The sequence below is a fragment of the Xyrauchen texanus genome, chromosome 21 (genome assembly GCF_025860055.1).
Source record: "Xyrauchen texanus isolate HMW12.3.18 chromosome 21, RBS_HiC_50CHRs, whole genome shotgun sequence".
Classification (NCBI taxonomy): Eukaryota; Metazoa; Chordata; class Actinopteri; order Cypriniformes; family Catostomidae; genus Xyrauchen; species Xyrauchen texanus.
In genome coordinates, this window is record NC_068296.1 from 35579385 (window position 1) to 35603785 (window position 24401).

General features: G+C 37.3%; 1 protein-coding gene across 1 annotated transcript in view; it reads left to right on the forward strand.

Annotated features, from left to right (window-relative positions):
• LOC127661515 (ras GTPase-activating protein 2-like) overlaps positions 1–24401 on the forward strand; it is a 75800-nt gene that overhangs the window by 31734 nt on the left and 19665 nt on the right. Inside the window, exons 3-15 of the mRNA XM_052152253.1 lie at positions 2566–2669; positions 2768–2862; positions 7175–7251; positions 9558–9641; positions 9913–9985; positions 10906–10988; positions 12350–12451; positions 17879–18032; positions 18154–18308; positions 18463–18577; positions 18696–18770; positions 22611–22734; positions 24245–24351. Coding sequence (XP_052008213.1) covers positions 2566–2669; positions 2768–2862; positions 7175–7251; positions 9558–9641; positions 9913–9985; positions 10906–10988; positions 12350–12451; positions 17879–18032; positions 18154–18308; positions 18463–18577; positions 18696–18770; positions 22611–22734; positions 24245–24351 — 1348 coding nt within the window. The remainder of the gene's footprint in view (positions 1–2565; positions 2670–2767; positions 2863–7174; positions 7252–9557; positions 9642–9912; positions 9986–10905; positions 10989–12349; positions 12452–17878; positions 18033–18153; positions 18309–18462; positions 18578–18695; positions 18771–22610; positions 22735–24244; positions 24352–24401) is intronic.

Below are 24401 nucleotides of genomic sequence, written 5' to 3' on the forward strand. Positions count from 1 at the left end.
GTAATGTGTGTGTGTGTGTGTGTGTGTGTGTGTGTGGGTGGATGAGCATTCTCCTCTCAAGTGTCAGCTGAGGTATTTGACTGTTGCAGTCGCAGCTAGAAGTCAGTTTTATATTTTTACACTGCTGTTGCTCATTATTAATATGATATACAATAACATTTACGAATGAGCAGGTTTTTACTACTGATATCCACATAAACAGTGACCCAAAGAAATATTTGGACATTTAAAGACCCCATAAAACTTGCACAGATGTATCTATCGGCTGCTGACATTTTTTAGGCAATTATTGACCAAATTAAAACCATCAGCATATTGGCAATAAGCATGAAAACGCCACTGTCAATATTCTGTGAATCGGAATGCCCAATTCCCAATGCACGCTAACCCGGCGCTGAATTGTCCTAATCAGCGGGGGGGATAAATGCGAGCTGGATGTGCCAGTTCGAAACGCAGCTGCTGTTTGTGTGTCTCTGCGTTTATGTTTGTTTAAGTTCATTTATGTAATTAATGTTATGTTGACTGTTCTGCTGGTTCCCACCTCCTCCTTGCCCATTGTGTGAACCCCGTTACTCATGCAATGTATAAATGGTGCACTCTTTACTCCTGTATACACCTATCGGCCACAACATTAAAACCACCTGCCTGATATTGTGTAGGTCCCCCTCGTGCCGCCAAAACAGCGCCAACCCACATCTCAGAATAGTATTCTCATATGATATTCTTCTCACCAAAACTGTACAGAGTGGTTATCCGAGTTACTGTAGACTTTGTCAGTTTGAACCAGTCTGGCCATCCTCTGTTGATCTCTCTCATCAACAAGGCATTTCCATCTACAGAACTGCCGGTCTCTGAATGGTTTTTGTTTTTGGCACCATTCTGAGTAAATTTTAGAGGCTGTTTTGCCAAATGAGCCCAGCAGTCCATAACACATCGTGAATTATGCAATCAAGTGGATCTCCCTACACTCTCAAACTACTTATACATTTGTTTATTGGATATTTTGCAACAAAATGTAAATATGTTGTTTCTAAACTTATATTCATTAACTTTAAATCAAAAGTTTTCTATTTTTCCATTGATTTTAATTCGATCGCGTCTTTCGCAATGCTTCGTGGGATTGTAGTTCAATCCCTCATGAAAGACATTAAGTACACAGTCTTGTATTTTGTCTTTTCGTCCGATTTTGAAATACTTTTTGTTCAAATCAAAGTTTGTAATGTTGTGATTCACCTCAGAGCTGATTGGTTTGGATCATGGCTAAGAACTCTTCATGAATATTCTTGGTCCATTCTCTAAAAAGAGAAAAACTGAACATTTTAAAGTTGTATATATGCTAATAGGTGATTTATATGTAAATGGCTGCAAAACTAACTCTTCTTTGAATTATTGAACATGTTGTTACAATTTCTGCTGAGAAATTTAAACTTGTCACCAAGGTGACGTTATCTAGATGGCTAACATAGATAAGGTTTTGTCGAAATTGCGAGAATGAATTAAGGGTGTTTTTTTATAAAGAAATTTTGGCAACACATTATTTTACAATGTCCTTTTTACACATGTTACATGTTATTGTCTATAGAAATAACATTCAATTAGGAATTATTACAAGCAACTAACCCTAAACCAAACCCTAAACCTATAGTAAGTACAGGTTGTTAATTAGTAATAATGAGTAATTACTTGTGTAATTACACTGTAACAAGGACACTAAAACAAAGTGTAACCAAATGTTTTATTAAAAATGTAAATCATTTATATAAATAAAAATACATGTCTTAAAAAAAAAAACAATGTACATTTTTCTTGTTGTTGGGGCTAGTGAACATTTTGGCAGGGCAAGTAAAAATCTGAAATTGTGTTTTTTTTCTTACTGTTGAGACCTGCTAGAATGTCTCTCAGAATTAACTTTTTTGCATTTTTTTTTGCAGTTTTGCAACACTCTTGTTGGGCGGTCACACTAGACTTTGGGCTCCAATCAATTTTTATTAGTACAATTGCGGGAGGACTAAAGCTATTTTTCAAAAATTAATAACAAATAATTGTTTTATTTTCTGAGAATGAAGAACTCATTTTTAAGCAGCTTATTGCATTTGCACTATATTTAGTGCAGCACATTAACTATCGACATGTTCCAAACTTTTTGATACATCCACTGTAAAAAAAAAAAATGCCACTTGGTTTGATATTTTGTCATTTAATGAAATTAAATTCATAAATTTTAAGTGCGGCTAAAGTGTCCAAATACTATTTGGTGCCCAATGTAATTTAGCTCTGATATCATCTCTTTCTCCTGAATGCCTTTTACCAAATACCAGCCTCACACAAGGATCCTGGGAATGCAGCTGGTATATTCTCCCAGCACATCTGCTGCACACGGCCAGCCAAAAGCCAGACTCATTCGAACCCCCATTAAGCGTAATTAGTAGCCAAAATTTCAGTTGGATCGCCCAAACATAAACAATACAAATATTAAAAATCACTTAGCCATTCGCTAACACAATATCCTCTGCTGTGTTTGGAGTCATAGTTGTTGTGATTAACATCTTTTTTCCAATTCTTTAGCCCGTTCTTTGGAGAGGACTTCTACTTCGAGATTCCCCGCCCGTTCCAATGCCTTTCCTTCTATGTGTACGCCAAGAGTATGTTCCTAAGGGACATACCTGTAGGTCAGTATCTCTGCCCTTGTTTTCTGTCATTTACGTGTCATATGCATTGAGACTAATGCACATTGTACATGTCAACTAAAGCATGTGTGTGTTTGCAGGGAAAGTAGCTATCAGGAAGGAAGATCTATATAAGTATAGCGGAAAAGAGAACTGGTTTCACTTGCAGCCTGTGGACCCACACTCAGAAGTTCAGGTGAGTGATCCATCATAGTGGTACCCAAATGACTTTGCTTCAGGGCCCAGAATTTATATTGGATAAATATATTGATACCGTTTGGGGTGTCGACCCAAAACAGTATCAACATTAAAAAAGTAAACACAAATGTATTTAAAAATCCATAGTTCAAATGCCGTAAACAGTACTGTATGAGTTTAATTGGACGTACAAAAGATTTGAGAAGCATTTTCTCCTCCCTTTCAAAAGCTGCCTCTTTACTGTATGTTTCTATCCTAACTATGTCCATTTTGCATTGTGTCCCCCTGCTCTCTTAGACTCTATCAGAACAGACCATTTTGGGTTGCGACCCACCAGCTGAGAAGTGCTTATCTAATATATCTAACTGTTAGATTGGGTGTGAGTTATGGTTCAACACACCAACACATAGCCAACAAAGAAATAAATGAATACCCAGCCTTACTTCCCTTGTGTGGTTAGTCGCCATCTGTAGTTTGAGCCAATCGGATGAGTTTATGATTACTCATCGCCTTGCCGTGCCCAATGAGATCGATGTACCATTAGTCAGTTTTCATATGTGGTCCAATGTCTTTAAAGCAGATGCAAGCCCGAGTCCACATCCTGTTTTTGTGTATGGTGTATGCACCGATCTGTGTTGTACACAAGTATGATTCAGCAGAACCGGGGAGTGTGGGGGTTGGAAGTTGTGGGTTAACTGTATCAGAAACAAAAAGATGTTATGTCAAGGAATTTGCTTGTAAAAACTTCTGTTTACGATAAAAGAACAAAAACAGCTTTAAAATTGCGACTTCCGCATGAGTGTTTCCACATTTTTTAAAGCTTTTTTAAATTATTAATATGAATGTAAATTATCCACAAAATTGTTGAAATTAAATGTACACCCATTTTACACAAAATTCAGTCAGTATACATTTACATTTATGCATTTGGCAGACGCTTTTATCCAAAGTGACTTACAGTGCAATTATTACAGGGACAATCCCTGTAATATTGGTGCCTTGCTCAAGGGCACAATGGTGGTGGCCGTGGGGTTCGAACCAACGACCTTCTGATTAACAGCCCTGTGCTTTAGCCACTACGCCACCTACCACTCCAATATATATTGTGAAACAGAATGCGCATTGTTCAGTGACAAGGACGCTCTTGTTTTGGTTTTGTTTCTGTTTTTATTCTTATTTTGCTTTTAATGTAGAATGTTTTAAATCAGGCAGAACAATATGTTGCATATTCATGATATATTTGTGGTAGCACCATCATGAATATTGTGATCATTATAATGGGCTTTTTATTTGACCATTTAAAGGGATAGTTCACCCAAAAAAATGTAATTCTCTCATCATTTGCTCACCCTCATACATCACAGTTGTGTATGACATTATTTCTTCTGCTTAAAAGCTTTTAAGCAGAATATTGCAGCTCTGTAGGTCCATACAATGCAAGTGAATGGTTACCAACATTTTGAAGGTCCAAATATCACATAAAGGCATCATAAAAGTAATCCATATGACTCCAGTGGCTAAATCCATGTCTTCAGAACTGATATGATAGGTGTGGATGAGAATTGGATCAATATTTAGTCCATTTTTACTATAAATTCTCCTCCCTGCCCAGTAGATGGTGATATGCAAGAAGAATGCCATTTGCCAAAACAAAAGAATTTGAAAATGGAGATTGATCATAAAAAACAACTTAAATATGGATCTGTTTCTCACCCTCACCTATCATATCACTTCTGAAGACATGGATTAAACCACTGGAGTCTTATGGATTACTTTTACACAGCCTTTATATGCTCTATGGACACCATTCACTTGCATTGTACTGAGTTGAGAAATTCTTCTAAAAATCTTCATTTGTGTTCAGCAGAATAAAGAAAGTCATAAACATCTGGAATCGGTCTAGAATGAAAGGATGAGTAAATAATGAGAGAATTAACATTTTTGGGTGAACTATTCCTTTAAGTTTCCTTAAGACCATGTTTTGCGACTTGCGAGGAAGAGAGTGTTAAGACAGATGTTTTAAAGGAATGTTCAGGGTTCATTACATGTTAAGCTCAATTGAGAGCATTTGTGGAATAATGTTGATTACCACAAAAATTGTTTTGACTCATCCGTATTTCTTTTTAAAAACAGCTACAATTGCGGTTACAGTGCGGCACCTACAATGGAAGTGAATGGAGCCAAGTCCGTAAACTTTAAAATACTCACTATTTCAAAATTGTAGCCATAAAATGTAAACATTATACATATTAACATGATTTTAGTGAAATAAAATCAGGATTTACAAGCGTTTCAGCGTTTACCAGTTTAAAGGGTTTACTGCCTTTAAGTCGTCATTACAACAAAATTGTCAAATTGGCTATAACTTTACACAGATAAGAATAGTAACTGATTTTATAACACTAATATCACGTTAACATGCATATTGTTTACGTCTTGTAGTTATACTTTTGAAACAGTGAGTATTTTAACGTTTACCGGCTGGCCCCATTCACTTCCATTGTAAGTGTCTCACTGTAACCACGATTATTGCTTTTTTTTTAAACGAGGGAGAAGTCGAAGTTTTGGTAATCAACATTTTGCCACAAATGGCAGCGAGTAAGCTTAACTTTGAACCAGGAATATTTCTTAAATAGCATTTCTGATTTAAACTTCGGTTAGTTCACAATAAATTCACTTCTTTCATTTAAACAATGATTTCTTTGCTTCATTACTCAAACATATTAATATATTAAATAGTTTTATATATAAAAATATATATACATATGTAATAATCAGCAATATTTACACATATATATATATATATATATATATATATATATATATATATATAATATAGGTAAATATTGCTGTTTATTACCATGTAATATTAGTGCATGCAAATAAAAGTGATTAGTATAATTAATTTGTGTTCATTTAGTGAAAAATTAAGAGGATTTTCTTTTATTGTTTTAAATTGAATCTTGAATAAATGAAAATAACATTTAAGTTTTTCAAGAGTCATTTCAAAGCAAATATGTAAATATCCAGATATATATCAAATATGTCAAAAAGGTGAAATATATATATATATATTTATTTATAGCTATATCGACCAGCCCTAGTTTTAAAGTAGTTGAGTCTTCAGTAGGATTGATGACAGTGGCACTCGGTTAAACACCCTGGTGTGTGTGTGTGTGTGTGTGTGTGTGTGTGTGTCTTTAACCCTGAGGACGAGAAAAAGGTGGGCGGCTGTTCCGGCAGATAAGAACATTTAGAGCCGCCCAGAGCTGGCTGAAATCAGCAGACGTTCTTCCACTTCTGCGTTCTAGAACCAACTACATACACCAAAAACACCAATCATAATGCCAACTGATTTATGCAAAACAAGTTTTGTAGTTTATAAAGTGAATTGCTTTACAAATAATAAATTGTAGGTCTATAACACAAAAAGATATCTTCCCAACAGTCGCACCTGCAGCGGGGTTAAAACAGACAATTTGATTCTGTGATATTATTGAATGCGTCTTTGAGGATCAGCACTTTCATAAAGTTTGGACGCATCTACTCATTCTTTAATATTGCTTCTTTTCATATTTGAGAATAGCACAGTGTCCGGTCCAACTCATCCATTTTAAAGAAATAAATGATAATGTTTAGTATTTATATTTGTCTCTAAATCTGATTTGAAGCATTTGATTATAAACTTTTATATCAAAAGGTTTTTAATTCAATCAAGTGTGTCCATAGAGTATATTCTAGAATGGACGCTCTGCCCTCTCTTGACTTCAGTATTAACATTGAATTATTTGTGTGCTCTTGGTGTAATTTCTCAAAGGAACTTGCAAAAAAATATTGCGTAGGAGTATGTGGGCGTTTTTTATTTTGTTTTTCTTCTCTGTCTGCTTTCTTCCTCGTCTCCTTTGTTCACTCTCTCATTCCGACATTATCAGCTTCACCAAATTTGACCACCGTGATATTTCAACATATATCCTATTTTATCATAAGCATGTCAGTTATGCTATCAGTCCAATGTTTTTGTGTCCTAATGTTGATATTGTACTGTGCACTGCTTCAGTCCTCAAAACAGTTTTTTAATGTAATGTTCTGTATTTCAAATGACTTTTTACTTTTCTTTGATAATAACACATTATTTTGACGACCTCTTAGTCAGAGAGTGACCCCAAGTATTTTGACACTTGAGTCATACTTACACAAAGTGTGGGTGTTATTATATTAAATAACAAAATATCAAAAGTGTCATTCATTTTAAAGAAAGATAGCACTAACACTCTTCTCAAGCAATGAAATGAATCTCTTTTCTTTGACAGGGGAAGGTTCATTTAGAGATGAGGCTAAACGAGTTGATCACAGAGACGGGATCCGTCAGCCAGCAGCTTGTCGTTCAGTAAGTTATGACTTTCAGTCACGTGTGTTTAAAAAAATTTACGGACTATTCTAAATAATTTTTTGTGGAATCATTTTAGAGAAGTACTGTAATTAAAGTCAACATGAATTGGCATTTGCAACCCATTTTACTTCCTTAATGTGACATATTTCTGTGTGAAACAGCATATTCAATGAGAATTTATTTGATTTTATAATTTGGGAATTGATTTAATAGTGAAGAAGTGGGTTTTACATATCGAAATAGAACCAGATTACAAAGACAAAGCATTGGATGTTTACATTCGTGGAATTTTTTTTATTATATTATGAGATTAGTAACTGTGAATTTGTGTTTTTGCATGTTGCTGCATCTATGCCGCTAAGTACGGAGCCCCTTAAAGGACAGGAAGGGAATTTATTTTCTTAAATAGTTTTGCGTTCCCTTGCAATAGTTTGCATTCTCTCAAAAAACCTTTGCATTCCCTCATTCCTTTGCATTTTCTCGCAATACGTTTTGCATTTCCTCGCAATAGTTTGCGTTCCCTCTTAAAAATGTTTGCGTTCCCTCTCAGTATTTTGCGTTCTCTTGCAATAGTTTGCTTTCCCTCTCATAAACATTTGCGTTCCCTCTCAAAAAAGTTTGTGTTCCCTCGAAGTAGTTTGCGTTCCCTCGAAGTAGTTTGCATTCTCTTGCAATGGTTTGCGTTCCCTCTCAAAAGCTTTTGCGTTCCCTCGTAGTAGTTTGTGTTCTCTTGAAATAGTTTGCATTCCCTCTCAAAAACTTTTGCGTTCCCTCTTAAAAACATTTGCGTTCCCTCGTGGTAGTTTGCGTTCTCTTGCAATAGTTTGCGTTCCCTCTCAAAAATATTTTCGTTCCCTCTCAGTACTTTGCGTTCTCTTGCAATAGTTTGCGTTCCCTTTCAAAAATGTTTGCGTTACCTCATAGTAGTTTGTGTTCTCATGCAATAGTTTGCGTTCACTTTTAAAAACTGTTTTGTTCCCTCACAATACGTTTTGCGTTCCCTTGCAGTTGTTTGCGCTCCCTTGCAATTGTTTTGCGTTCCCTCGCATTAGTTTGTGTTGCCTCACAAAATGTTTTGCATTCTCTTGCATTAGTTTATGTTCCCTTACAATAAGTTTTGTGTTCCCTCACAATAGTTTGCGTTCACTCAAGAAATTTTGCATTCCTTAACAAAAACGTTTGCGTTCATTCACAGTAGTTTGCGTTCCCTTGGAAGTGTTTTGCATTTGGAACATCAAGTCACAATAATTACTCGGACTCGTAAACAATTGACTTGAGACTTGACTTGGACTCGAAATCATAGACTCGTGAAAAACACAAGTCATTTTGCAACTTTTTGCGTTTTTCTTGTGTTTCTTTCAAAAGCGTGTGTTCCATCCCAAAAAGATTTTAGTTCCTTCATAAAAAGTTTTGCGTTTCGTTACAATAAGTTTTGCATTCTCTTACAGTAGTTTTGCACTCCTTCACAACAGTTTTGCTTCCCTGACAATAGTTTTTGTGTTCTCTTGTGTAACATATTTAATGCTGTGCACAATATATTTCTTGTGACATATGTGAAAGTTGAGTTTGCTGCTTCAGAGGTGTGTATGTTATCTGGGAGCGGAAAGATTGCTTGTGATTTTCGCTTTCACACCTCTACAGGGTGTGTACGTATTCTATGATGGTGTGAAAAACTGCTTGTCTCCGTCTGTATGTGTGTAGGCCAGCAGGCCATTGCTGTTCATTCACACTCTCCTACAGAGCAGATTGACAAAAGAGGAAGTGATGCCATGGCAGAAGGAAGTCCGAGCTGCATTGTTGCTGTAGTTTTGTTTTGCTGTCACATTGCTTTTTTTCTCTCTCTCTCTCTCTCTCTCTCTCTCTCTCTCTCTCTCTCTTTCATTCTCTCTGCTTCGTTTTTTCTCACCTTTTTTCTTACCGCTTCATCAACGAGTTCAACTGTCGTCATGACGACTACGAGTGTGAATTACTTCCTGCCTTGTATGGCAACGCTTCTGCTTTCTCCCCTCTTATCTGACACTTTTATTTACACTCTTTCTCCTTTTATCCTCTCATTCATTCACTTTTTAACACATGGCATGGAAGAAACTCTTAAAGGGATAGTACAACCAATAAGGAAAATTACACAAAATATTTTTCTGGATGAATGTACAGTTTTACTCAGATATGTGGCACATTACTAAAGTAAAATGGGCCAAATATAATGCTACCAAGACAGTGTGGACAGAGCATTCTGCTGTAACATGTTTGATTTTATTACCACTAACAGGTTCATTAACAAGCTGTGTGTGTGTTTGTTGCAGGATAATTGCCTGTCAGGGTTTGCCATTGATAAGTGGCCAGAACTGTGACCCGTATGCCACAGTAACACTTGTAGGGCCAGCCAGGTGGGTTTACACACATTTCAAGTAATAACATCACAAGGGTTACTGTTAAGGAAACCGAGGTTTACACAGAACTCTGTGGGTTTCTGATGAAGTACTGAAAGAGTCAGAAAGCACTGTTGTGATACTTTCTAAATCAGTCAGTAATGAGACCTCAGTGTCTGATCTAGACTGAAATAAGTACAGAACATCCGCTCTGATTGAATAATAACATCCTGATGTCTTTCCTGTATCTCTCTCTTTCTCTCTCACACTGTCTCTCTCTCTCTTTTAGGTGTGATCAGAAAAAAACAAAGGTAAAGAAGAAAACCAGCGATCCTCAGTTTGAGGAGACCTTCTACTTTGAGGTAGAACCTTATCCATGAATTCATTTATGCATGAATAATTAAAGGAGTCATATCATAAATTAATAAGTGCATACATACATACATACATAGATACATACATTTTTATACTTTTAGTAAAGAATGGCACCAAATACAGAATTTCAATGTAGTCGCTGAACCTAGGCCATTTTTTCTGCTGTGCCTTTAAGAATTAAATGTGAATGCCCTCCATTCCTGTTCCGTTAAAATGCATGCTGTGAATTTTTGGCGTCCAATGTTCGGTAGTTTGAGCTGTCCCAACCTTCAATAATGCAATGTCTGGATTGAAGGTTTGCAGAAAATGTTAAATGTGCTGCTCAGACAGACCAGACTGAAATGATCATTGACCTTTATGAATCTAAACGTCAGCCACTAATGTTGAGATTTATCAGAAGGATGTGCAGAGCGGCAGGAACAGCACAAGGTTTGACAGACTTGTCCAGATTTTACTCTTATTGTTCATTTTTCTGGTGTTTTCTGGAATAATAGCATCTATTCTACTTCCTCCATATCACTTTACTGGGCAGGCCAGGTTTCTGAACACCCAACTGGCATTATTGATATGTACATTCGGGCTGACATATGTTCAAGTAAAATCATTTTATAAAAAGCCATTTTTTTGCAGCTTTATCTTTCAATAGATATTAATTTTGACCCTGGGTGGTGAGTTCAAAAAGTTGACGGTATGTTTTCATAATTCAATGAACTCTTTTATGTCAAATGATCAAGGTACTCTTGATTCCTCATGATATGACCCCTTTAAGGAACATTGATTTTGTAAGATAAAGTTATGTTTGAATCATTTTAAACATCGGACTTCGTAATCTTATCATTAAGTTTTGCTCATGGGCATGGCAAGGTAATGCAATATGCATCTGTACCATTATCCACACTTTTCAAAGTTTCAGGTCACAAGGTCAAGCAGTTTCAAGGGGAAGTCCCAGTTTCAGGTAGAAGAGGAGGACATAGAGAAACTAGAGATCAAGTGAGTTCTTGACCTCTCTCTCTGTTCATGTCAATTTCTTGTTTATTATATTGTTATCATCTACTCTTTGCTTCACCTGGCTGGATGCAGACATTTTCTTTTAGGCCACGTCACACTAATATGATTTGGTTTGAAAACGCATCTTTTTCTCTACGTTATGTCCTTCCGTCCGCACCGAGATGGCGTTTTTGTCCAGTGAAACCTGAGCTTTTCGAAAACGGCGTCTTCGTGTTGTAGTGTGGACAGGGGAAATGGAGATATCTGAAAACTATGAAGTATTTATTGTCATGTGACGCAGTCATGTGATCCATTCAACCCAAAACAATCAAGATGGCGGCTCATGTTGAGGCAGTGTTGTTGTGCCTGATATCCACATTGATAGCATTGTTGAAGATAATTGTTACTTTGTACAACCTTCACATTGCATTCCTTCAAAGGTGATGGGAAGTTTTCTCCAAATTCCTGTCGGGCGACAGAACACGAGGACAATTGCGTTTCAAACATGGCATGGTGATTTGTCATTACATTAAGGGGATTTAAGAGTTCTCATGTGATGTGGAAGAGACACTTTTGGAAAATGCTTTCAAATGTATCCAGATAAATGTGGACGTAGCATTCAATTCTTTATTTTCTCTTGTTTTGTCTTGTTTATTATTTAGACATTGTTTAATCTTTGCTTCTGGCTGGATGCAAACCTTTTTTTTTTTTTTATGTTGACATCTTTTTTAAATTGCATGTCACTACACATATTGATTATTGTGGATGATTATGGTAAGCAGGGATGAGTGTTTATTTTAACGGATGACTGTATGTTCTGTGATGAATGTTTTTTTATGAATGTAGCTCTGATATGATTTGACACATAATGTGTCACTCTGAATTGCCCCATATAGCCCTCTGCAGAAGCTGGCAGGTAAGAGTAGGTTAAACCACAAGACGGCACATTACATAATGACACAATTGTGTGTGTTTGTGTGTGAGTGTGTGCATGGGTTTGGTGTGTTGCTGGTTTTAATTTTTTACATTCCTTTGTATTTTTATACATGTGCATGTTTGACGTGACAAAAAGCTGCTTCACCAGGAACTTCGACCTGTGTGCTGAATTTCAGATTCAGTTTTACTGAAAATGTTGAAGTGTTTGATTCATATGGGGGGTTTGTGAAACCGAGCACAGTGTGTGTGTTTGTGGTTTACTGTTATACAGATAAAAAAAAATAATAATAATATGTATATATATATATACACACATTTACATATAAATATATTAGCTAAGTTAACGTGTGTGTGTGTGTGTGTGTGTGTGTAAATGTACAGTCAATGAATATCACTTAATGCATACTCTTTTGTACTCTCTCCTTCAGGGTAGAGCTGTGGAATAATGGTAACTTGGCACAGGACGTGTTCCTCGGAGAAACCAGAGTATCTGTGAAAATCCTGAGAAACGACCATATGCACAGAGCATGGTCAGAACACACACACACACACACACACACACACACACACACACACACACACACATTGTGTTTCCATGTTTTATGGGGACTTTCCATAGACATAATGGTTTTTATACTATACAAACTATGTATTCTATCCCCTAAACCTAACCCTACCCCTAAACCTAACCCTCACAGAAAACATTCTGCATTTTTACATTTTCAAAAAACATAATTTTGTATGATTTATAAGCTTTTTTCCTCATGGGATCCAACAAAATGTCCCCACAAGTTCAAACATTTTGGGTTTTACTATCCTTATGGGGACATTTGGTCCCCACAAAGTGATAAATACTCGCTCACATACACACACACACACACACACACACACACACACACACACATACATATATACACATACACATACATATATACACACACACACACACACACAAACACACACATACATATACATACACATACACACACACACAAACATTTACACACACGCACACACATACATATACATATACTCACACACGCAAACATTTACACACACACAAACACACACATGGGCATATCCTGCAACACAAGCAAAACGTTGTACATGCACACTTCATGTAGTGCTGTAATATGCTGATCTCACTGTCTGATACTTGTCTGAGTGAGGTGAGACAACAGATGAGAAAAAATGAAAACAGCCAATCCCAGCTCTCCATCGCCCTTATCTGCCCAATCAGGCATGAGAGTACTGCCTCTCTGACGTCAGAGTTTAAATGTTGATACTTCAGCTTTACTTTACTGACTCACAGACTTAATTACTCCAAACCATGTATAGAGAAAGCATGCAGAGCTGTGACATCTGCAATGACCGCTGTCCTGTGCGAAAAGTGCTTGAGAGACTGTGGGTTTGGTCTCCAGGGTTATTATAGTTTTGGTTATTATAGTATTATGGTTTTGAAAATGTCACTAGTTTTTTAATTTGACTTCATTATGGTTTTCAATTTCAGCTTAGTTTAAGTTTATGTTTAATGGTTCATAAATAGTGAATATTTTCTAAATGGCTTTTTGATGGTTTCTAAATGGCAGATCATTGTAGGTACAGTAACGGGATTCTATGAGGCCAGGTTGTTTATAACAGGTAGATGGAAGACTTTGTGGTGATATGATAACTCAACACAAGTTAAAAGTCATCAGTTAGTTCCTGTATTTGCCAAAGTTTGTGTGGTTCATGGCTTCAACTAAATAGTGCAATTAATTGAGCCAAACCACACAGCAGGAACTGCGCCAAAAAATGGAACAGAATACGGGGTCTTGAGACAGGTTTTTTTTTTATAAAAGTTGAACTACTTTTATATAAACCAATATTTTTAAACATCACAGAGGGACACAAATGCACCCCAAAATGTACCCTGGACTGATTGGCATACCTGTTGCATAATAGAATGCTGGGGACTGTAAACCATAAAAAAATGATCAATTGAAAGCCCTAATGATAAGACCATTTCCTCTGTTATTCTGTTTAGTTATCAGTCCTAACATTTCGTCTTAGTAATAGTTTTAGTTAACAACATTAACCTTGCTGTGTGTAGGTGTGTGTGTTTTGGGCGGATTGCTTCCGTTGCCCGCTTCCCTTGTGTCCTCAGACTGCAGATCACAGCGTCCTGCCGGTAGTGTTGTGTAAACATTGTATGTGCGTGCATTTGTGTGTGTGTGTGCAAGAGAGAGAAAGACTGAGAGGGAACTTGTTGATACTGATCTGCATGTTTTGAATGAGGGCAGTGAGTCTACTGCGTGGGTGAGCTTTTGCATGAACCTAGCATAAAATCAGCACTTACACAGACGCACAGTCTTGCCACACTAATTTCTGTACTCTGTAGTGTGAGTAATGCAAATGACAGACAGGCTAAAAAGATGAATGTGTCAGACAGGCATATACAAATGAACAAAACTCACTGACAGGAAATAATTTGGGTTTTGAATTAGGGCTGGATGTGATGCGAAAATTATTATTATTATAATTATAATTTTTTTTTTTGCCTTATGCGATTATCAATATGTATATCTTTTCAATCAGAGGAAGCATCATTTCTGTTGCCATGTAAATTCAGTTAAAAATAACTAAAGCATGTTTTTCACTAAATGAACACAAGGTATAAAGATATTTAATCATTATTAATACAGTACATACCAATATAACAATAAAATAGTTATATACATTTTAGATATAACAATATAATAGTAATATAACATATGTAGGTCAATATAGCAATATTTACCTAAATAAGTTTTACATAAACATTTTACTCTATAAAAAATGCCACGCTGAGACATCCTTGAACATTTCTGAGTGATGATGCTACAAGTCTTTGAAACAGAGTTAATTATTGAATTTTTAACCCTCCTATGGTATTCAAAAATGGCACCTTCCTTTGGTATCCATGGTAATTTTTGACTGGAAGGTTTAGATGTGTAACACTTCTTTTTTTATTATTTTTTTTTTTTTATGATGATGATGATGATCAAACGTTTTCTTCCCTAAAGTAAGAATAATACAATTGTGCATTTCTTTTGGGATTTTATGCTAATTTGACCTCATTTACTTGTAAATGCCTACATTTACTATTAAATTGCATATACAAACAAGCTATTTTTGGGGGGAAAGAAAATTTTAATTCAGAACCTACACTTCAATAAGTTGAAACATGAAGAAAATATGAGAATGTGACATAAATTGGAGGCAGATTGCTGCCCTCTGATGAACATAATATAAAGAACATGACTTGAAAACCATGCCATGCCAGTAACAGCCAGCAGATGGCTAAAGCCGCTGTGTAGTTTAATGGCTTGTTGTAACCTTAATTTATATTTTATCACAAGATATGCATTTGGACATATATTTAGACATCATCAAACTATTATTTGTCAATGTGTAGCAGTTTAAAATTGATTGGAAGTGTCGGTTTTTGCACTTTATGGCTTGTCATCAAACCCGACCATGGTGTTACATAGAGAAGACTCTTTTTTACCAATAATTTATTTCAAACATAAACATTTTATATCTCAAAGTAAATTAAAAATAATGTCAAAAAAATGAGCATCAAGATACAGAAATGAAATGCAAAATTCCGAAAATTCAGAAAATTCAATTAGAGTTTAAAACAGAAAAATTTGAGTAAACATTTTGCAATTTCAAACTTTCTTTATTATGTATTTTGCAAATGTGCATGTGTGTGTGTATGAGTGTGTCAGATTGATGTCATCAGCTGGAAAACAACAGATGACTTGTAATGCCAACAATGACCAAAAGAGTCTACTCTGTAGAGACTCCACTTATTGATCCCCTGATTCTCTCTCTCTCTCTCTCTCTCTCTCTCTCTCTCTCTCTCTCTCTCTCTCTCTCTCTCTCTCTCTCTCTCCCTCTCTCTGTGTGTGTTTGTGTGTGTGTGTGTGTGTTATGCATTGTGAGTGTGTTATCATCTCAACCCTTCATTTCTTAAAAAAAAAAAAGCACTGTGTTAAAGTCTTACCAGTTCATTCTTGTGTTTGTGTAAGTGTGTGTGTGTGTGTGTGTGAGGGAATGGGTGTGTAAGTTTTGCACTGAGGATGTTTTAGAGTATCTCCCTGTAATTTCTGTCTGGTCTTTTTCCGCATCGTGGCTGACAGATAAAAAAAAAATTGCTCTGTTTTCTGGTCTTTCCCATTCATTTCCAATGGTCTGTCAGTTTTGAAAGCGAATACCAAAGATGATGCTTTTTTGTTTTTTTTATGACCACCATCGAATCAAGCCCATATATTTTTTTATATGTTCAGAAATGTCACCAAGTCTTATACTGCTCAGATAAAGGAAAACATTTTTATTACATTTTAATAAATGTATTTTGGTCAAAAATGACCGAATACCATAGGAGGGTTAAAATGTTAAATTTGAGCTGATTCACAGAAACGTACTAACTCTAATGATCAGTATTGTCTCAGGCTCATTATTTCAGGAGGGGCACAAACAATCACTTAACCTAACATGTAAGGGGGTTGTGTTAACCGACAATTCTCCATCACATAATTTACCGATTATTGAAACATTGACAGATAATTCCAAATGCTGTGTCATTTTGACTGATAAAAAAACACGTTTCAATACATCAGCCATGAAGTCAAAGCTCGGTTGCAAATGGGTCTTCCAAATGGACAATGACCCCAAGCATACCTCCCAAAGTTGTGTCAAAATTGTTTAAGGACAATAAAGTCAAGGTATTGGAGTGGCATCACAAAGCCCTGACCTGAATCCGATAGACAATTTGTGGGCAGAACTGAAAAAGCATGTGCGACCAAGGAAGCCTACAAACCTGACTCAGTTACACCAGTTCTGTCTGGAGGAATGGGCCAAAATTCCAGCAACTTATTGTGAGAATCTTGTGGAAGGCTACCCAAAACATTTGACCCAATTTAAACAATTTCAACTAATTCACAGAAACGTATCAACTCTAACGGCATTTTTGCTACTGAAGTTAAAATCATAGGCTATTGCCTTAATAATCTCATACTCGTGAGACAGGTTGACCTAGCTGCGTGGCATGGAGCATTTTCCTTCTGGAAAAACCAATCCTCAGAGTTGGGAGACATTGTCAGACTTTGTCAAAATTGATCATCACCGATCCTCCACCTGGTCATCTAATAGTTAGACATAGTCATGGAGAGGCCTTCAAACCACAGTGTCTCGCACCCACTGTGAAATTTGGTGGAGGATCGGTGATGATCTGGGGGTGCTTCAGCAAGGCTGGAATTGGGCAGATTCATCTTTGTGAAGGACGCATGAATCAAGCCACGTACAAGGTTATCCTGGAAGTAAACTTGCTTCCTTCTGCTCTGACAATGTTCCCCAACTCTGAGGATTGGTTTTTCCAGCAGGACAATGCTCCATGCCACACAGACAGGTCAATCAAGGTGTGGATAAAGGACCACCAGATCAAGACCCTGTCATGGCCAGCCCAATCTCCAGACCTGAACCCCATTGAAAAACTCTGGAACGTGGATGGCACACAAGCCATCAAACAAAGCCGAGCTGCTTGAATTTTTGCGCCAGGAGTGGCATAAATTCACCCAACAGCAATGTGAAAGACTGGTAGAGAGCATGCCAAGACGCATGAAAGCTGTGGTTGAAAATCAGGGTTATTCCAACAAATATTGATTTCTAAACTCTTCCTAAGTTAAAACATTAGTATTGTGTTGTTTAAAAATGAATATGCACTTGTTTTCTTTGCATTATTCGAGGTCTGAAAACACTTATTATGTTATTTTGACCAGTTGTCATTTTCTCGAAATAACTGCTCTAAATGAATATATTTTTATTTGGAATTTGGGAGAAATATTGTCAGTACTTTATAGAATAAAACAAAAATTTTCATTTTACTCAAACACATACCTACAAATATGTTCTGTACGTTTTCTGTTTTATAGGTACTTGTTGCAGCCTAAAGGAAACGGTACAAAGTCTAAGCCTGATGATCTGGGTTCTCTAAGACTGAATGTAACGTACACCGAGGACAACGTTCTACCCTCGGCCTTCTACACAGCCCTACGCAACCTAATGCTCAAATCCCCAGATGTCAAGGTATGACAGCTCCCCCTACTTCCTGGAGAATACACACACTGACATCTCACTTCAAGCCTTATGAATGAGAAGTCAGGCTAATTGTGTCATTGTTCTTTGTTTTCTTGTTGTCTGTGTCTAGCCAATCTCGGCATCTGCAGCTCATGTTCTGGGAGATGTTTGCAGGGAGACCGTGGGGTATGAAGCTCTCCTTCCTGTGGTCAGACTGCTGCTCCATCACAATAGACTGCTGCCCTTCCTCACAGCTGTAGCCGCACTGGAGCTGGAGAACACACAGTTCAGTCACACATTTATCTAGTTATCTAGACTGGAACATCCTAGACTTCTGTTGTTTTTAAGTTAAGCTAATTAATGGGTTTTTGCTAAGGCAAGCTGTTAGGGATTTTGAATGGAGAAACATCATTAAAATATCTTGTGTTTATCTGTGCAGAGAGGCCAACACCATATTTAGAGGGAATTCTCTGGCCACTCGCTGCATTGATGATATGATGAAGATTGTGGGCCGAAGTTATTTGTCAGTCACCCTCAAGCCTGTTCTTAATGAGGTCAGGCAAGCAAGATTTGTGACTTAGATATACTTCCGTTGTTAACTCGAAAATGTACTGTAGACTGGGCTACCAATTCTGTTTAAGTTTAGTTGTTTTTGTAATTCTGTTTTTACAGATCTTTGAATCAAATAAAACCTGTGAGATCGACCCCATCAAGCTGAGAGAGGGCGACAACGTGGAGGTCAACAAGGTGAGGAGTCGTTCTCTTTTTTTGTTTTTTGTTGTTGAATCGTTACATTTTTGTGCATACTATCAGTGTACAAGCTGCCATAATATTATATTTATGTTGGAGACTTTTCTTCATCTGCAAATACAAGTTAAGCTCTGTTGACAGCATCTGTAGCATGCTGTTGATAACCACTGAAAATAATTTTGACTTGTCCTTAAACAAGTGTGAAAACAAAACAACGCAAGTACAGTAATGCACTTACATTGTGCATGCTCTGATTAAAGGGATAGTTCACCCAAAAATTTAAATTCCCTCATTATTTATTTACTTTTGTGTCATCCCAGATGTGTATGACTTTTAGAAGAATATGTCAGCTCTGTAGGTCCATATAATGCAAGTGAATGGTGACCAGAACTTCGAAGCTCCAAAAATCCCATAAAGGTAGAATAAAAGTAATCCATACAACTCCAGTAGATTCATATATGTCTTCTACAGCAATGCAATAATGTTGGGTGAGAAACGGATACATTTTTCAATTACTTTTATGCTGCCTTTATAATATTTTTTAGCTTGAAAGTTCTGGTCACCATTCACTTACATTGTTTGGACCTACAGAGCTGAACTATTCTTCAGCTCTGTAGCAGCTCTCAGAAGAAAGTCATACACATCTGGGATAAGAAAATGATGAACTATTTTGGGTGAACTATCCCTTTAACATTCGTAGATATTTGTTTGTAATTGTTACACATTCATATTTGTTCTTTTGAATAGACATTAAAATGAGTGAGTGTTTTTTTATTTATTTTTATTTCAGATTCTTTTAACCCCAATGGATTCATAAATATTTGTACGTCCACAAACTTTTCTAATATAAAAGCATTTAGATGCTGTCGTTACTTTGATGTTGTACGTTTCATGGCTATGAAATGGTACCAAAATGTACGTATGATGGAACCAAAGTTATGTGCCACTACATACATTACGGATATCTACAGGATGAAATCATGTTCAGTGTTAATTTTTACACTAGGTTTGTCGATTTCGAGCAGTTCAAGCTTGATATACCATCTTTTTTCAGCAGGGGGCAGTAAGTGAAACTCCAGCAGTACAGACAAAAAAAACATACTCTGGCTTGTTTGACACTAGTGACAGCAAAAAATGATAACACATTATAGCGTTCAAACACAGCTGAACGTTTACCTTGAAACAGTGAACTAAAAACTCAAACTGCATTCAAACTGAGATGCTCCAAAAACTGTCCATCATGCAGGTGCAGGTGAACATGGACGCATTCTCAGAAAAGCTGTTAATAAGGCTATCTCAGACAGATTGCCAAATTGAATTGCAAAATGGATTGCTGTGAACTGTAGGCCAATGATTGGCTTATTTTCAATAATATGCAAATAAACAATCCATCCGATTCTAAAGCCACTTCTTATATTTTAATGCTTTACTCATCTGCCAAAATAATGTGATGCTTTTTAAGGATCTGATTTTATAATGTTTTTTAATTAGGGCTGTTGATTTAACACATTAATTCAGTGTGATTTAATTATATAAAATATAATAAGGAATATTCCTTATATCTGTGCAATTCACGCTTGTAGTACCACCTGTTTTCTCCAGGGGGCAGTAAGCGAAACTTCAGCTGTATAGGCAACGCGCAGCTTATACAGACAGAGATCAAACCACACTTATTGACAGCAGGCAGCACAAGATGAGAACACATTCTTGCGTTCAAAAAGAGCTCGATGGATCGCAAATCCGAACGTAGGGATCTCAAGATGTGTTTTTCTAAGTTTCAAACTTGACACATCAACCTAAAATGGTACGATTATGACACAACCAAACTGAGATGCTCCAAAAGCATCCATCTACTTTTTATTATTCAAATTATTTTAATATAACTACTTATAATTATTTCATCATAATGTATTGAGTTAGTGTTATTTTAGGGGCTTTCTCAACAAATATTTATGTATGCGATTGGAACAGGATGGGCAAGGAGGCGGGAACTGGCTAAACAATCAACATAAACCTTTAATGCATAAATTAACTTAAACAATGAACTTAAACAAACATAAACAGACACACATGCAACACGGCCGTGTGCGTATCTCTCTCTCTCAAACCGGCGTCTCCGGCTACCCCTTATCTCGCTCTCCCGCTGAACATCTGGTTCAGTGCAACCATGCTCCATCATGGCCCGGCCACGGCCTCCTCCGAATCACACTCCTCCCTCGCCTGCTTCAGGCTGGGGCATCACCAGTCTGACTAAATGCCCTTCCAGCGTTCTGTCAGCCGGTGGTCCACGGAGCCTTGTGTGAACCGGGGGTAGAGACGAGGTGAGGCATGGGGAGAGGGAAAGGGAGAGTGGAGACACAGAAAGAGAGAGGGAAGAACTTGCTCGCCAGCTACCTGACGCGCAGTCAACCGGTCCTCAACCGCTCATCCGCCCTCAGGCGGATGCAAGCTTGCTCCTCCGCCGGTGGACGGCAGCAAATCCTCCGGCCCCTGGCAGACAGAACTGCTTCTCCCCTTCTCGGCGGCCAGCAGCGATCCCTCCGTCCCCAGACAGACAGCCGCGGCTCCTCCCCTGGCAGATGGCAGCGGCGAGGCGCATCGCTACTCCCTCCCGGGTTTCGGCACCACTGTAACAGGTAAAGGATGTGCAAGGAGGAGGCAGGAGCCAGCTGAACAATCTACATAATACTTTAATGCATAAATGAACTTAAACAAACCTAAAAAGACACACATGCAACGCGGACACGTGTGTCTCTCTCGAACTGGAGTCTCCGGCTGCCACTTATCTCGCTCTCCCTCTGATCAGCTGATTCAGCGCCGACCGTGCTCCCATCCATTGTTTTGCCTTTTTTGTGCAAACCTGACCTCCTGAAATAATAGCATATAATAATGAATATAATGAATTATTAGCTACTTTTTAGAAGTTACTTTATTCTGAATTCCTCACGCTTTAAAGATTTTTCAGTGTTTCAGCCAGTTTAGGTTATTGCATTGCGTGTAGCGCATTTTTACGGAAACAGTATATTCACAACAAAAGTTACGCATTTTGACTCGTATGTAACTTAGTTCAAGTTCACCTGTTCATGTAGGTAAGTTATAATATTACATATATGTTGTGGATATATCGATTAATCTCATGAACGTATATAGGATGCATTGAGGTAATTAACCTGTTTGTAAATTGCTTCGTTTTCTCGGTATTCAGTTCTTTCTGTTCAATACTGGAATTTCCTGGGGCATTTTTAAATTCCGACTATATTTATTGAAATTTTGAAATTATTCAAAATCAGTTCAGTTTCCACCCATTAAGGCTGAGAGTAAACATTGTGTAACATCTTGACATTATACAATAAAAATGTTTCACGTGGACATTAAACAATGTAACATCAATGACATATTTAAATTAATCATGTAAAAAAATGAGTTCAAATGTAAATTAAAAACTTTGTCAACAAAATATGTATGTTTGAGCAGGCCCTTTTTCCTCTGAACTTTGACCTTGGAAGTTCTTTTTCACAAGATTTTGTCTTCAATTGCCAAATTCAAATAAATGTGTAATAAAAAGTTTTGTTTTGTTTTGTTTGTTTAATAAAAGATTAGGTTATAGAATGATGCCTTTCTTGACTATTTGATATATTTTAGGACTGAAATTAAGGGACATGTTTGTCACCATATTTAGATAATGATCCACCCAACATTCTGGATTATTGCATTAGATGAATTCATTTTTTTCTATATATTTCTTATCGCTGACGAACCCTTTGTCAACAAACATTTCCGTCAGTAATTTAATTGACGAGCTTAACACTGATCGTGTTGGTGTTTGTGTGTTCTCAGGAGAATCTGCAGGGTTACGTACAGAAGGTTTTTACATCTATAACACAGTCCAGCTCCAGTTGTCCTCCCCTCATGTGTGACGTCTTCAGGTCACTCCGACAGCTCGCTTCTAAACGCTTTCCTGGTGAGGCACACACACACACAAACACAAATGCGCTCTCATTTCCTGTATGTTTATGTTCCTTTAGCTCAACTGGTAGTGCATGTTGCTTGTTCACTCTCTGCAAACGTATCCTTGCGCTCTCTAATGATGTGCTCTTCCCTGAGAGCATGTACAGCAAGATCTTTCAGTAAAGCAAGTGTGCCATTCTCAAAATCAGAAACACAATAAATACCTTTTATATATGTCTAGACTGCACTTGATCCTGAACCTACTCTAGATCAAACTGTAACACACATCAAGGATTATGGTTGGGTCTCTTTGTTTTATACAGCTTAGGGTCCCATTTGCTGCTACTGAGGTTGAGGTAAGAGTAGGCTTAGGAGGAGAGTAAAGGGTTATAGGGGTAAGCCTGTCGCAATTATATTATAATTGTTAATCGACTAAAATCTTGTAAATTTAGTTAGGCCTATAATGGGCCACTGTGAAATGAGTACATTTTAGGCCACCATGTTGGCTACGAATGAGCGTTCATTCCCACACTTTGCAGACGCTGTCAGGGTCTTCCCACGAGACACATATTTCAGATTTGTGTGCCTAGCCCCAGGTGAACCCATTTTATTAGACTAAAATCATGTACATTTAGTTAGGCCTATAATGGGCCACTGTGAAATGAGTACATTTTAGGCCGCCATGTTGGCTACGAATGAGCGATCATTCCCAAACTTTGCAGACACTATCAAGGTCTTCCCACGAGACACATATTTCAGATTTGTGTGCCTAACCCCAGGTGAACCCATTTTATTAGACTAAAATCATGTACATTTAGTTAGGCCTATGATGGGCCACTGTGAAATGAGTACATTTTAGGCCGCCATGTTGGCTACGAATGAGCGATCATTCCCAAACTTTGCAGACGCTATCAAGGTCTTCCCCCGAGACACATATTTCAGATTTGTGTGCCTAGCCCATGGTGAACCCATTTTATTAGACTAAAATCATGTACATTTAGATAGGCCTATAATGGGCCACTGTGTAATGAGTACGTTTTAGGCCGCCATGTAGGCTACAAACAAGTGATCATTCCCAATCTTTGCACATGCTATGGGAGTCTTCCCAAAAGACACATATTACAGATTTGGGTGCCTAGCCCCAGGAGAACCCATTTTAATAGCGTAAAATCATAGTAAATTGAAATATGCCTATAGAAAACGAGTACTTCATTGACTGCCATTTTGACTACTGACTGGATTCTTCATTTCAATGTGAGTGGTCATGATTTTGCTAAATATATTGCAAAATTACAATTCATGTCTTTAGGAGTTCAACGTTTTTAATGGAGTCCAACTTTAACATATTTTGATCATAGAATAAATGAGTGTGAACTTATTTATGAATCATTGTTAAAAAGTTTTACAGACAATATTGTCTTTTTCACACTGGCATTCCTGATAAACTGTGTTGATTCTGAACACCAGGAGGAGCCATAGACTCTGGTATGATTTTAATAAATCTCTCTTTCTCTCTCCAACAGCGGATCCTCATGTGCAGTACTCTGCTGTTAGTAGTTTCATATTTCTGCGATTCTTTGCAGTGGCTGTTCTCTCTCCACACACCTTTCAGCTGCAGTCGCATCATCCTGTGAGTGCACAACATAAACAGCCGCATCACAGCACACCCCAAACGAGTTA